Genomic DNA, 15,081 nt, shown 5'->3' on the forward strand with positions numbered 1-15,081 from the left:
AATTGTAATCAACTATCAATTAATGCGACGAGGTTTAATGGGTTGGCTCGTTTTTGGTATTACACATCACATGCAGCTCGTCTAGAAATTAAATAAGAAGCTTGTGGAATGGGAAGCCTCAGCCTTTCTTCGGCCCGTTTCATGTTGAGTTTGTTATTGCCATTGGCCATCCTCATTTTTTTCTTTGATTCCCCCCCCCCCCCCCCCACCAAGTTTCCTAGCTGATCTTTTGAGTTAAATATAGTATCGTTTTTTTTTTTTTAACAACGCAAATCTAGGAGAAACATGGGAGAGGGAGTCAGATTTGGAGGCTGCAACGTTAATGGCACGAGCTAAACTTCATTAATTTAGCAAATTTAAGTAAAGAAACCTTTTATAACAATTAAAACATGCATCTTATGGGAGGGCTCACCGGTTCAGTATTTGAAATAAGAACAGGCGCTTCTAGGCCCAAGGAAAAGTTGTTTGTTTGAAAGCAAGAAACTTGAGTCTCTAGGGAGAAGAAGAGTTCATTTTCCTGTACATAATAGTCATGCACCTGGAAATTATTGTGATGGGATGCAATGCAGCCTTAATTTCTTATTGTCAAACAAACGAAAGAATACAAAGAAAGTTATAGTTGACGATAGTAAATGAGAGATCGATGTGAAGAGCAGGTGCAGGGCAGACAATCTTAAATGACATACGAGCAAATTGCAGATTTTATGCATGGACGATGACAAGTGTTGTATTCATTACATACTTCACCGACAGCCGGCGGGGCCGAGGTGTGGTCTGGTTGGTTTTAATTTTGCAGTCAGACAAAGATTCCCTCAGTCAATTCGCTATTCAGTCCGCGTGCGTTTTGTTGTTGATTGGTAGATGGTTCATGATCTTGTTGATTACACAAAATTAACACTAGCACTTAAATAAATAAATAAAAGAGCTGATCCGCTGTTTTTTTTTTCTCCCCTTTTGAGTACAACATATTTACAGCTAATTCTATGCTTGGTCGAGGGGGGATGGACTCAACTAAACTATTGCAAATTCGAAGGAAACTTAGGTCCCGTTTGGATTGCATTTTTCGTCATTTTTCATGGAAAAATTACTGTAACGATTTGATGTATGCGAATAAAAAAGATAATAGAGAAATGTGTTCACGGAAAATGACGAAATTTTTCTACGGAAAACAGCAATTCAAGCAAGACCTTAATTACTTTCAAAAAATCGTAGACGGGACGGGAAGTGCAAGCAAGAGCTTTGAATCCCTAGCCTACACCCAACAAAGCTGTTATTTATTAGTAGTAGTACTACTAGTACTTTTTACTAATTCCAAAATTTTTTCTCAGCAACATTTGGCATACATTTTATCACATTAGGGACATTATAAAAATGTGCACAGGTGTCTGATTAATAAGCTGATTTAACATCCTCGAGGCTTCCTTTGGACCGGGAGACAAGTAATGAAACTTATTTATTAGTCATCATCATCAAAATTCTTAAAACCATTGAAATGTGACGTGACTAATGAGCTTCTTTCTACAGGGAAAATAGAGCGCTATATAAAAAAATGTTGACGTTGAACAAGGATTCAACTGGAGACCCGTCCGGTCCAGGTGGAGTCAAAGCGTTTAAATAAGGCACCTGATTAGTTGTGGCTCCAATTTCAAAAGCCAGCCATTTGGGCCTAAGGCATTGGAGTGAGCAGTGAAGGGGCCTGCCGGAGCGGATACCAAGGACAAACACTGGACTGGACCGGACCGGACCAGAAGGCTGCAAAAATGGGGCAGGGATGCATTCTCATCCACACTTCAATGGGGTTAACTGACATTTAACCACACCTCGAGGGCTATTATCGGAAAATCGCCCACCCAAAAATCTACCACTTGCGGAGCCAGCTGAAAATCATCGAGTCAGTAAAGTCGGTTCCGCTGAAACTGAGCTTTACCAACCATGATACAGTACATATCTTGATCCGATCCGGCACCACCGCCACCGCCGCATTCATTAGTATACTGTCCTACTACAAGCCACCCGCCAAACCCACCCGGACCCCGCCAAATTTTACAGGCTCCGACTACTCTTTCCAACCCGGAAATGGAAACCCTCGTTAACTCCGCCACGGTGGCAGCTATAGTCTCCTCCTCTACTTCTCCTCCTTCTCTCCCTATTTTCTCTTCCAAACCCAAGGACTCGTCATCACCAGCATCATCCTCCTCCTCCTCTTCCTCGAGAAGACTCCTCCGATTCTCCACCTCACCCAAAAGTACCTAGGCTGCGCCTCCTTTGCTGCTCTCCTTTTCTTGCTTTCCCTCTTTATCCCTCCGTTTCTTACACTCGTTTCCTGTCCTAACCTCTTTCTCTCTCGCTCTTGTTTCAGATAATGGCAACCAACCGGATATCCAGTCCGATTCCAACGACTCCAGCACCAGTCTCGTCCCTATGCTCCGCAATCACACCCTGTCCAAGGTACTTTGTAATTTTTTTTTTGGTTTGTTGAAATCAAGACCCGCACCCCCCCCGGGTTTTTTTTTTTTGGAAATTCTGTTTGTGATTTGAATTAATTTCGTTTGCTCACTTTTTAGGATGCAGCGATGGGGTTAGTGTTGAGTGCCGCTAATGTCAGGGGTTGGACTACGGGGTCGGGTATGGAAGGCCCTTCCGTTCCTGCCGGTGCTGGTTCAGATTCCGAATCGGGTACAGAGCGGATATCCACCTTCCCCTGGTCGCTCTTCACCAAGTCACCACGACGTCGTATGCGTGTGGCCTTCACTTGCAGCGTCTGTGGTCAACGCACCACTCGCGCCATCAATCCTCATGCTTATACCGATGGGACTGTTTTCGTTCAGGTAAAATTTTTTTTTTTTCAAAAATAATTTCTTGTTTCAATTTTCTCGTGGCTTTCTATTTATTATTTTTATTATCAAGCTGTAATCTTCACTTTTGGCTCACGTGTATATTCTTTGGGTAGTGTTGTGGATGCAATGTATTTCACAAGCTGGTGGACAACCTGAACCTTTTTCATGATATGAAATGTTATGTGAATCCCAGCTTCAATCCTAATGTAAATGCTGATTTGGGGTTCAAGTATTTTGGCTTCAACGATGATGACAACAACAACAACAACAACGAGGATTTTCCTCTTTTCTGAGGTGAAATAAGAATATGGACAATGGTGGGAAGGGATGTACATTACATATTTACATTGCTTCTTTGCGGAAACTACAGAATATAGTTTATTGTGCTTGTAAATAGCCGGAAGATATCTCGTCATATATGGCTAGAGTGATTTGTGTGACTGTACATACATAAATATATATATGTTCCTTGCTACATAGTACATACTTTTTTGGGGGGATCCAATCTTTACAGCTTTCTTTGTTTACTTGTGGTGGTTTCCTATGCATTCCGTCGTTCACGGTTAGTATGTCTGTAGGGTTAATGCTTTGCCCAAATATGTGTGACATGGCTCACAAGATGTTCACGTAGATGCTGGCTAATATTTCATGCATTATGGAGAACTTAATTGTGCTATGGATCTTAGCATACAATTCAACTATATTGTGTTTATCAGGCAGGCTTACTTGTTATTCCTGTGCACGCCTTTTTACCGGTGAGCTTTGTTTTGTGGTTTCCTCGACTATTAGAATGCTACCAAATCTGCTTTGCAAAACATTCGATGTTTCCCTTTCATTGATCGCTGAACCTTGTTAATCATTTCCTGGTCATGATGTCCAATGGTCTAGGATATGGCAAGTGTTCTTGATGCATGGAGTGGAAGAAATATTGTAGATTGCCTAGCCCAATGAAAAGGTAGAATATGTGGCCGAAGCTGGATGACCTAAACATAACGGTTGGACTAAAAATTTTCTTGCATAAAGGGATAACAAGACTGGGTTAGAGGTGGTCTGGCGTTGAATAGTCATCTCATAAGTGTGCGAGGAAGGGAAGCAAGAAATGCAGGTCGAGAACTACTGCTAAACTAGGTGCTTAAACTTGTGAACAAATTCACTTTTTTTTTTTCCCAATTGTCTGGCGGCATGTCCCTTGTTCTGTTTGTTCGTAAGAGGAAAATTTTGTTTTTAATTCTTTTCTTCAGTCTATCTCTTTAGAGAAGGGGGAAGATAAGTTGGAAATTCTTTGAAGAAGGGAAGTAGATGCATTGGAGTAAGACGCTGAAATTAAATTTGTGAGCATCAGTGAAGTGCTTCGTCTGATGGTTCCATAGGATGATCTCTTTCTTAGTGCAATTTCTGTTGACAAAGCAATTAGGTAATTAGTACTCCCTCCCTTTTTTTATAACTGACGTTTAAGAAATTTGCTCTAGTGTACTTTTATCTGTCGTTTTATTATCCCCATACAGTATTAATTATTTTTTCACAATTTTACCATTTTATCTCTCTTTTCCAATACAGGGTTCTTAATTACTACTTTTGACCTAGTAAAACAGCACCATTTAGTACTCTAGTGAGAGAAAATATGGGTGAATTGGACAATTTATGAGGGTACAAAAGGAAAGTAGTGTACAGATTTAAGTAATGAAAAACTTTTCTTAATTGGTGTGCAAAATCTTAAACGTCAGTTATAAAAAAAGGGAGGGAGTATGATTTGTAATGGGTTTGAGATACTATCATTGGATTCCGTGGTGATGGAGTATTATCTAATTTTTGAGAATTTGAAGTATTGGGATTGGGGTGGTGAATTGATATAGATGTTGGATGGAATTCTGGTCATTGGCAGAACGAAATTGAGGAATCTTTGAGGGGAACATTCTTGTGGATTTTGGCTTTGCGGAACATTTTTCAGTAGTGCACCAAACACTTGAAAATGAAGGGAAATAATTGTTCCCATGAAAATGTTTTCCTTGGGAAAAAAACATTACACTGACACAAACGGACCCTAGAGGTGAAAGCAAAAGATGTCCGCAATACAGACATTAGAAATTCTTCCATTAATTTAGACCTTTCCATCTACATTTCGCTTCAGTTCAGTGTGAAGCACGAGGAGTAAACAACAGGGATTCTACTATAATTTTTGATGCTTTGAGGCGGAGGTTCTATAATTCCAAGTTAAAAGAATAGAGAAATCACCTGTCTTTTAGTGGAAAGTGGAAACTAGGAGTTAATATGAATGATAAACTTGGTTTCATCATTTTCCAGGCGATGAAGTATGAACTCTTCAGATTGTGGATTTGGACTCTTATTAGGCAAGAAGTTCCAAAGCCGAATTTTCAAATTGGCCAACTCCTTCCACAGCCTCAATGTTTATCCTTACTATATGTTATAATAAAGACGTGTGAGTGGAATGGATTGTTGAATTGCAAACTTGATTGCATATATTATTCGGCCCCGACGATTGCTGTAATCTTTCTTGACCAATATTAGCGGCAATTTCATATCGTCAATGGTGGCGATTGCTGTAATTTCCTAATTCAGTCGAATGAGAATGAGGGCGTTCATTCAATTTGTCCCACTTTTCCTAATTTAGTCAAGTGAGGGTGCTCCCTTGCCCTGAGTCCCACATCGGTTAGTTAGAGTGTGCGCGAGTTCCACTTAAGTTCCATGGATGCAGCCAGAAGTCAGCAACTGCCTTTCGGTTGTACTTGTGAGGTTCGCTTAGGTCTAGTTTGTGAAAATTCTTGCTAAAAGGGTGTTCACCAGAGGTGGAATTTATAATCTCTTCGGCTTTCTGTCCCCTCCCTACTTATTAGTATATTTTCCCAAAGTTTCTGCGATTCTTCGGTTTAGAAAATCCCAATCCAATAATGTCTTTCTTGATTTTGTTTCTGGTTGTTTTAGTTTGTATGATTCTGTAGGAGTTGCAATTTCAGATTGTCTGGACTCCCTCACGAGTCAGCGTGAGCCCAGTTTCAACTTGCATACACGTTATACTTCTGGTTGATTGGACCGAAATGTGTCGTAGTGATTCAAGTGAATGAAGTAGCAAAATCGTATTTGTGCATAATGTTTCTCTGTATTTTTCCACCTCACACAAGAAAAATATCCGTTCCACGTGGTAGGATAGCATCCAATCCAATCAACAGGTTGGATCTTCAAGGGATAACCTCCCATTTCTCCCATGTCTGCGTCTGCCCAATCATTCTCACCATGCGTTCTTCCATTATCTCTACTCAATCACCCCTCCTTAAACCTGAGCCACACAGATACAACCTCTCAAAACATCATCCTCACCCACGTATTAAACTGCACTCCTCTCCTCTTTTTGGCTTCTTGATTTCCATCCAGAAGTCTACTCAAAACAAAACAGCCCATCTTCCACCCACAACTCCTAGCTATTGAGTTTCGAAATGGCCACTGTCACCTCCGCTGCTGTTTCCATCCCATCATTCACCGGCCTCAAGGCCTCCGGTGCACCAGCTTCTAGAGTGAGCAGCAGCACTGTTAAGGTCTTTGCTGCCTCTCCCAAGCTCGCCGTGAAGGCTTCCCTCAAGGAAGTAGGTGCTGCTGTAGTTGCTACTGCTGCCAGTGCAATGCTCGCAACCAACGCCCTGGCCGCCGAGATCTTGCTTGGTTCTTCTGGTGGCGAGCTGATTTTCGTCCCAAGCGAGTTCAGTGTGGCTTCTGGAGAGAAAATTGTTTTCAAGAACAATGCCGGGTTCCCCCACAATGTAGTGTTCGATGAGGATGGAGTTCCTTCCGGTGTTGATGCATCTAAGATCTCCATGTCGGAGGAAGACCTTCTCAACGCACCAGGAGAGACCTTCTCGGTCTCTTTGACAGAGAAGGGAACTTACAGTTTCTACTGTTCACCTCACCAGGGAGCCGGCATGGTTGGCAAAGTCACTGTTAACTAAATCTGTATTTTTATTATAACTTGTTTCTCAATTCTGATTTCTTCTTTTTGCTGTTTCGTTTTCTCATCAGAGGATTGCATATATCATGTATGAGGTGAACTTAATTTTAGCTTTCACAAAGTCATTCAAGAATGCTGCTATTGGGGCGTTCCAGCACATTTTCATGTTTCTATTACTACTTTAACATTTCGTTCGCTACTTCTTAATCATCTTCATCAGGGAAAATAAACATAATGGGGTTGAAACAAAGGTTATCCGTGTAATCAAAATGAACTCATAAGATACAACCTGGGCTTTATAGTAAAGATCACATTGAGATCATTTTACGCATACCTGTAGCAAAGAGTCAGGGAAAGAAAAAAGAACTTAATAATATTAAGCCCAACCCGGTAGGCGGCAAAAGAATAATTTACACGTTACAGTTACAGGCCATGGTAAATTGTCAATTTGACAAGCCTTATTTTGTTTGGTGCTTTTACCTTCGGGAAATCTTTCCTAAGAGTATTCTGGCTGGGTGCAAAAGTGAATAGATTGGACCTTATGCAGACGTATAGAACCCCAAGCTACTTGAGGTTATGTAGTCAAAGCATCTGGGAGAGTAGAATGTGCCCCCAGCACCTTTCCACCAACATCCGGAAAAGTTTCATAATCGGGCATAGGTTTCACCTTTCCATCGCCATCAACTTCCAAAGGGTATTGAAGAAGATGGCCCTGCAATGGAGTGAATTTCTCTGCTGTGAATTTCTTCCAGTTATCTTTGGCAATCTTGTTGACATGCTGCACGCATTTCAAACTCTCAGGTTTCATAAAGCAGTCATCTATCTTTCCCAAATGTTCAGCCCATAAAGACATCCTGTACCCGTATATCTGCAAACATGTTTCTAACAACCTGATCAACTCTGTTTCTTAGACGACGACTAATTAGAGTGACAAGTAATTCAACATAAACAGCACTGTTTCTAAATGCCAAAATGGATATCAGTTTGAGCACGCAAAACACAAGATAAGATACTTGTGGTTATCTGAAAAGGTGTTGACTTCATGTTCTTAATTTGTCTTGGCACTTGATATTTCAAAGTGAATTGGCGGCTACAAAGAAAATTATCAAAAACTAACCTGGCCATTTGGATGTTTTTGTTTCTTGGACCATGTGTAATGGGGTTGATATGCACCCATGGCAATCTCTGTGTCTCTTGAACCAGCCATAGATCGTTGATTAATGTTGGCAGACCCCAATATCACGTACTCATCATCTACTATCATTCCTTTGGCATGGACATATATCATAAAGCGCCGATATTTTTGTGAAGCCAAGGCCTGAGGGAGTTTAATCATTCCAAATTACTTCCAAGTAGTCAAAAACACAATTCCTTGTATATATCAAGCAGCAATAATTGTTGTTTCAAATGATAATGTAGCTCCCAATATGGATACAACTATCTAAAGTCTCATTTCCTAAAAGGATTGGTGTTAAGGAGTGTCATACAGCATCACCGAACAAGAATCTGGACAATTTGGTAGCAGGTCTTTTTTCTGTCAGCATAAATTTTTGTTCCTTTAATTTAATCCATCATCAAGATTAGATAATTCAGGTTTTCCTGCAGGATACTGAGCATGACAGTATTTTAATGGGGAAAAAAAAGAACAAGTCATAAACCAGAAATTCCTCTTTTGTACAGCGAACATAGTAAGGGAAACCCAAAGTTTGCAGGGTGCATGGCTTGTCAAGGGTTAAGTGCATTATCGTTACCACTTCACCACTAGATGAAACTTTAGCAGCTGAATTGGATTCTTCATGCCATTCCTCCCGATTGCCAAGACAATAGAAATTTAGGTAGTCAGTAGGATCTGAGTTCTCAAGCCCTGAGGATTTCAGCTCCTTTGCTATGATGCCATACATCATTTGCATTGTCTGACCCTGAAACCCAAAGTAGAAATGCATGAATTCGAGAAGTGCTTCACCAATGTATGCAAAAGAATCTTGCACTATAAGTTACTTTATATATTTTGGCATGCCATGTTTCCTTGGGAGATTACCAGGAGGAGAAAAAACTGAAGTCCTATGAGGACTTGAATGCATTCACCAAAACTTAATGAATTAATTCGAGTATAAAGGTGAACTTAAACAGAGTATTGACAGCCTTATAGTCAAAGCTTTCACAACATTAGCATGCGCATCAAGCAGCCATCTCTTCTGTATTGCCATTGGAGTAAGAATTTGACCATATAAATCATCTAAAAAGAATGGTGTTCATACATTGAGAAAGCAGTCAATAAATGCAACGATTACACCCATTGGGTTGTTAAAAAACCTCTGCAATGACAATAAAGCAGTCTCTTGTTTCTGTTTAGAGTGCAAAAGTTTTATGCAGCATTACCTGCCAATACAGAATTTCTTGCACTGAGGCAGAAGTGGGGGCACCCTCAGGCCACATTGGGATAACCACGTAAACAGAAAATCTCTCCTTTGCCCGTATTTTACTAGCAATCTTTAGTGCAATCTCCATTGGAATTAAGTTATCAGCACCTGACATATCCATATAGAGATTGCGTGGTCAATGTGCCAATGTATCACTTGGACATCAAGACAAATAAAGCTCCATCAACTATGAATAGCTGCTTGAGATTGTGAATTGGGAGAAATGCATCCTAAGTGCTGTCATACATTCAAGATTTATAGCACTTCTTGGGAGCAATACACAAATCAGTTTGTGAGTTGTTCCATTCCCCAGTAGCAGCATCTGAGAAAGATTTACCTGCATCTTTATAGGAAGGCCAAGCATAAGATGACCCAAGAAAATACTGATTCTCGATGTAAATGAAGTGCTGGGCAGATCTGATTGCCTGAATATAAGCCATCTGAATACTCCTGTCTATTACAAGATCTTTAGCACAGACTAAATTCTGCAATTAAGCGGAGAACTAGCTGTTACTGATTAAGAAAAGCACTTGAATGCAGAAGTGAACCCAATTTTCAGATGCAATGTAGATGCATTGCTAATCTTGTACATATTGAATCAATTAATAAAGCAACAACACCTGAGCCTCGACTTCTTTAACATTCTTGGGAAATCCTTTCACAGAACCTGAATCTATTGATCGGAAAACCTGTCAACCAAGACTTGATTCAAGTTTACATCACAAAGAATAAATAATCTGGATTTCAAGAAGAAATGCAGTCAAATGGACCTGAACATGCCAATTTTCGGGATCATCTTCTGTGGTAATCTGTAGTGAAGGATCATCATTTGGAACAGATGAGGATGGACTAATTATCCAAGAGATCCTCTCAATTTTCAGTAAAGCATCATCATGCCAATGAGTAATCTTTTTAAAACGCCTTCCAAACTTTGACCATTTTGTAGCTTTTCTCCAACGTTGTTCAAAGTTTGTGAGAACATCATATGCAGCAGGTCCTTCAATTTTGCAATGTAAATCATGCCATGGTTGTCTGGGACCCTTAGTTCCTGCCTATTAAAATGAAGAAGATGAGAGATAAAATCCATCCTAGTAAAGAGTCCATAACTGTACATCTGAAGCAACATGAAACAAGCATGATCTTTTGGAATTTGTATCAAGCAAACAACAAGCAAGTAAAGGAAATGATGAATTGATTTGGTGGTGCTATAGGCACATTTTAAGCAGGATAAAGACATAAAGTGGGCAATAGATCAAGAACCACTATTGTACGGCCAAGATTCTTCTTGCAACACAAATATTACTTATCCTACATGACTAGCTCCATATAGCCGGTGCATTGAGAAGCAATGCTAGAACAATCCAACTAGCTTTGCCTGGGGGAAGCAAAAAAGATGTAGTTTTATAAGCTCAAGTCAGAAATGCCTGTCCAGTGAGTTTCAAGTATCTGCGAGCTCCAAATCAAGCATTTAATGTTGGAAAGCTAGAGGACCGCAAAGTAAGAAGGAAGTTCGAGTTTCGCAATTACTTACAGCAAAAGTTGGATTGTGGTAGTCATCCACAAAAACAGTGTCAAGATCACGACAGAGTCTATGCTGAGGTGTATCATAGCGCCCATCACAGAGGTCAAGGCCTCCAATAAATGCACTTATCTTCCTGTTATTTCCATGGGCTTGTGTGTCCACAATCACGCATTTTTGATGGTGTGTGTATAGGGTCCCAACCACCTGAAAAAAATTTAAACACAAAATTTGCCGTCTTGAAAAGGGGAACTCCTGATAATAGGCAAAGAGCAATCAGGTGGCTAAGATTCCATGAAATTCCATCCTAAAAGTAAGGTTGATACTCTCGGATTCCTGATGTTTTTGATGGATAATATGGCTGAATTCTGGATGCTTAAAATTTTTTTATCAAACTTTGTCAAAGTCTTTAAGGACATGAAAAGAGGTCCTTTAAGCATATTACTTCCAGGAGGTCAGCTAGAAGCCCCTTGGAACAACACAAAGTTGCATCTTGGTCTTCATGCATCAATGTTGACTTAACTTGATTACTGGTGGATAGGATACAGGTAATTCGCTGACACCATGTCAGGAAATGAATGGATAATTGTGGACTAAAAAAGTGATGAGAGGTCAGAATATGAATCTTTGATTGAGTCAGCCTAATGCTGTTTAAATTTACTGTATATGGAGCAGGAGAAGCGGCCATAATTCCCGCCTAATGTCATTATTGAGCTTACATCATTCATTTAATTGGAAACTTCAACAAAGACTCGAGATAGTTTTATATTGGAAACTTTAATTCAGACAGTATCTTGAATTGCAATTTGCAAATACCAGAAAAAAAACAATCAACTTGAATAGTTATTATTGTAGCTCTGTTTAGGTCTCAAATAATGAAATGAAATTCAAATCAAGAATGGGCATGTTAACCCCGGAAAATGAGGAAAGAAGGGCTGCTGTGGCACTGATTCACAACCACCCCCATAAAATGCAAGCAAGGGAATGCACAAATAGATGTAGTCAAGCCCAGGAAGAGACTACAGAGGTGTTGAGTTTGGTGACCTAAACCTGCAGTCAGTCGCATCGGGTATTTGTGCTTGTTAAATTTACAAGTACTGTTGGTTTAAAGCTACATTTTCATGCAACAAAGGATAGTGAATGTTAGGTAACGAAATAAAGCATGCCTGCTGCTTGAAAATGCTGAGCTTACTGCTAGCATATCGAGGTGATAGCACACAAGTAACAGAGGAGTGCTTGAAAAACTTCCGAGTTTCTTCATCATGAGTTTGCATCACTCCTCCCTGCACAATCAAGTGCGCAATAATTAGATTTTGGGATATATGTACCTTTTGCTATCAGTGAGAATTCGTAAAAGAAATTGATCAGTGTGAACTCCAAAAGGATCTACGGCTGACAAGAACATCAATATGAGCACGTAGTGAAGACACAGACAGAAGCACATTCTTGCCATTAGTGGTCAAAGAACTTAAAAGAATAAAATTTGAAGTAGTCTAACTCAAAGATTATCTTTTAGTGGAAATTAATCTCTCATTCCTCATTACCAAAACCTAATGTGTGATGTAAACAAAGGCAATTGGCTAGTGAAGCAATGGTCAAAGTATCGAAATAAACTAAGTTTGAGGAGCAAGAATTAATTCAATATGCAAGCAAAAAACTGTTTAGAGAAACTAACTGTTTCTTTTATGTTCTGATTTTGATGTGGCATTGGTCTTATTGATAGGAAACTAACTGATCGGCTCTTCCTATCCTGGGTAAGTAGGAAGCTAGCAAGTGCTTAATTGAGATGCAAATAGCGCAGGGATTGCTAAGCATATTACTTTCCAGAAGCAGTCCAGAACTTGTAGCCTAGATGGAAATTCACAGACAAACTTTGCCTTGCTTGCCAAACTTGGCTCTGACACATAAGCATATGTGGATGGTCCCAGAAAGGGAAAAGCTACTCTTTTTCCTATTTAGCAGGAGTAGCATTTTAGAGCTGCTTCTGTCTTTTTTAAGTGTTTTAGAGTGTTTAACCAAGACGAAAAGCCCTAAATTTATTCATTTGACTGGTGGACTTGAAAATGCTGCCTTGTCTTCAATATAAAAAAAAAAAAAAAAAATGCTGCCCTTAAAATTCTTTTTGAATTTCCTACGGAGTGAGACTCTCCTACGTTCCTTTTTTAAGTACGACAAGAAAAGTGGGGGAAGAAGGAACCGGAAATCTTACAGTATTAATAAAGAACTTGCTGTGAGAAGTCTTGTCATCCCAAACCAACAATAACACCCTAACCCCCTCCTGGGACTTGTACTTAAGCAACTCCCCGAGACTCAAATTCCCGCCGCTCGGCAAAGGCTTGCTTGGCTCTCTAACCAACTTCACCTTGTGATAGATAGACCATCCCACTATATAAACCAGATGATGAGCCTCCAATATTGCATGACAGATATCTTCCCAACAATTTTCGTGCTCAAATATTCTCTTCTCATCCAATTTAATTTCCGGCAACATCCCATCTGGCACGTGAGCATCCTGATACAGAGTCACTCCCCCTCCGGGCCTCACCGGAAAATAACTCTCTTTCAGCCCATGATTCTCTGCTACTCCCCGGCTGTGTAAAGGGTTGTCTTCGCACTTGGTGAATTTCATCTTTAGCCGCACAGCTGTATCCGGCTTCGGAGGCTTGCCGTAGGGCCCAATGATCGGAAACCAATCATCAATGAGCTCGCCGGAGACAAGTCTCTGAGCCGGGACGGTTGCGACGCCGATGAAATCCGCTCCGAAAACATCATTATCCTTGACCTGAAACTCCACCTGGGAAACCGGGTGGGCCAATGGGATCTTGAAATGCTCGTTCCAGATGGGGTCCTGGGAATTGGGGATCACCCGGGTACGCGCCACTGTAGCTCCGGCCAGGCAGACGGTGACGTAAGGATCGCTGGTGATAATCCTTCTGTGGCGATGGGTCTTCCGGCGAGCCGCGAATGGTCTCCGGCAGACGTCGAATGCCGTGAAGCATCGCCGGAGATGCTCGGAGACTAGGTCCATATTGGGCAAGAACCGAGCTTCCAGAATATTGAGATCGAGTTCTCCATGGAGATATATGAAGTTAGCAGCATTCTCTTGCGACTCACCATCCGCCATTGGGAGAATAAATGATCGACAAAATTGTAAATTGTTCCTTCTGTCGAGGATATTGTTGACAATGGGGTGGTGGCTGGCTGGCTGGCTACCGGCGGAGAAAGAGGAGGAGGATAAATGATACACGAGGGAGGGGGCGGTTTGATTGGGAGTTTGTGATCTTTGGTTTCTCAGTCGGAGCAAACGGTTGGGCAAATGGAGTTGGCAACGGCAGGGCGGAGGTGGTTAGTAATAATATAATAGCATATATAGAAAGGGTAGTGGGAAATGACGCTGTACACGTGGACTTTTGCATGCTGGAAAATGGTCAACTTTCATTTGATTTGATGAGCAAAGACGGCGACTACGACGGCTTTCTCTTCTGTAAACGACGGTGATAATGATGTTTTGACTGCAAAAGTCTTCCCCCGAGGATGGGAGTATTCACTTCTTTTACTAGATCAAAGAAAAAAAAGGGAATATTCACTTCTTTTAGCAGCAAAAATCTATCTTGCAAATGATACCATCTAGCCTTTTTTTTTTTTTTTTTTTTTTTTAAAAATCGTTTTTGTTTATTAAATGCAGTACACCCAAATCTCAGATGCATTAAAATACACACCACAAGAACCAAAGGTTACCGTAGCATTAGACTATAGATTCATTGATTAATATATATATATGTGTGTGTTGTACACGTATCCATATTTATTGTGGAGTAATTTTCTTTTTCTTTTAAAAATACAAGCATTCGAGTCTAATTAATTCTTTTTTTTTTTGTCCTTTGGTCCTCTTTGTTGACTTGGTGAACTACTGCTACTTCTTTGACCGATGTTGGTAAACTACTTCTACTTCTGCTTTTACTTCTTTGAACGGAATTATATAAGTCTTTTTGACTCGACAAATAAAGAACAAAAGGGATAAGGTTACATTAAATTGAGTGAAGAGGCATTATTGAAGTTGCTACACAAAAGATTTAACTTTTAATAACTTCCAGTCATTATTATGCATTTGGTACGGATGGATAGTAAATAAGAAGATGTACGTAGGGAAAGTTAATAAAAATAATCATTTGGTGGTAGATAGTTATCTACTATTTTTATTTTGAAACGGAAAGAACCTGCACACCCAACTAATTTAAACTCATGCACGAGTAAACGAAACATTGGTCCGAAAAGTAATCTAAAGGGGATCACAAAGAATCACTATTCAGCCAATTGGTGGTATATAGTTATCTGCTAGCTGACCGTGTA

General features: G+C 40.2%; 3 protein-coding genes across 3 annotated transcripts; 2 read left to right on the forward strand and 1 right to left on the reverse strand.

Moving 5' to 3' along the window:
- Positions 1 to 1,853: 1,853 nt before the first annotated feature.
- LOC140016137 (uncharacterized) lies at positions 1,854 to 6,951 on the forward strand. Its single transcript, XM_072069464.1, has 4 exons — positions 1,854 to 2,245; positions 2,360 to 2,448; positions 2,565 to 2,828; positions 2,951 to 6,951. The coding sequence occupies exons 1-4, from the start codon at positions 2,077 to 2,079 to the stop codon at positions 3,128 to 3,130; spliced, it is 702 nt and encodes a 233-aa protein (XP_071925565.1). The 5' UTR covers positions 1,854 to 2,076; the 3' UTR covers positions 3,131 to 6,951.
- On the forward strand, positions 6,100 to 6,951 carry LOC113712115 (plastocyanin). Its single transcript, XM_027235405.2, has one exon. The coding sequence runs from the start codon at positions 6,287 to 6,289 to the stop codon at positions 6,791 to 6,793; it is 507 nt and encodes a 168-aa protein (XP_027091206.2). The 5' UTR covers positions 6,100 to 6,286; the 3' UTR covers positions 6,794 to 6,951.
- A 193-nt stretch (positions 6,952 to 7,144) lies between these two features.
- LOC113712113 (phospholipase D delta-like) lies at positions 7,145 to 14,080 on the reverse strand. The gene is made up of 10 exons (XM_072069463.1): positions 12,941 to 14,080; positions 11,898 to 12,014; positions 10,744 to 10,938; positions 9,983 to 10,264; positions 9,833 to 9,901; positions 9,550 to 9,697; positions 9,172 to 9,320; positions 8,544 to 8,711; positions 7,910 to 8,110; positions 7,145 to 7,660 (listed from the first exon to the last, which is right to left on the reverse strand). The coding sequence occupies exons 1-10, from the start codon at positions 13,853 to 13,855 to the stop codon at positions 7,367 to 7,369; spliced, it is 2,538 nt and encodes an 845-aa protein (XP_071925564.1). The 5' UTR covers positions 13,856 to 14,080; the 3' UTR covers positions 7,145 to 7,366.
- Positions 14,081 to 15,081: the final 1,001 nt, after the last annotated feature.

The sequence above is a fragment of the Coffea arabica genome, chromosome 10c, assembly GCF_036785885.1.
Source record: "Coffea arabica cultivar ET-39 chromosome 10c, Coffea Arabica ET-39 HiFi, whole genome shotgun sequence".
Taxonomy (NCBI): domain Eukaryota; kingdom Viridiplantae; phylum Streptophyta; class Magnoliopsida; order Gentianales; family Rubiaceae; genus Coffea; species Coffea arabica.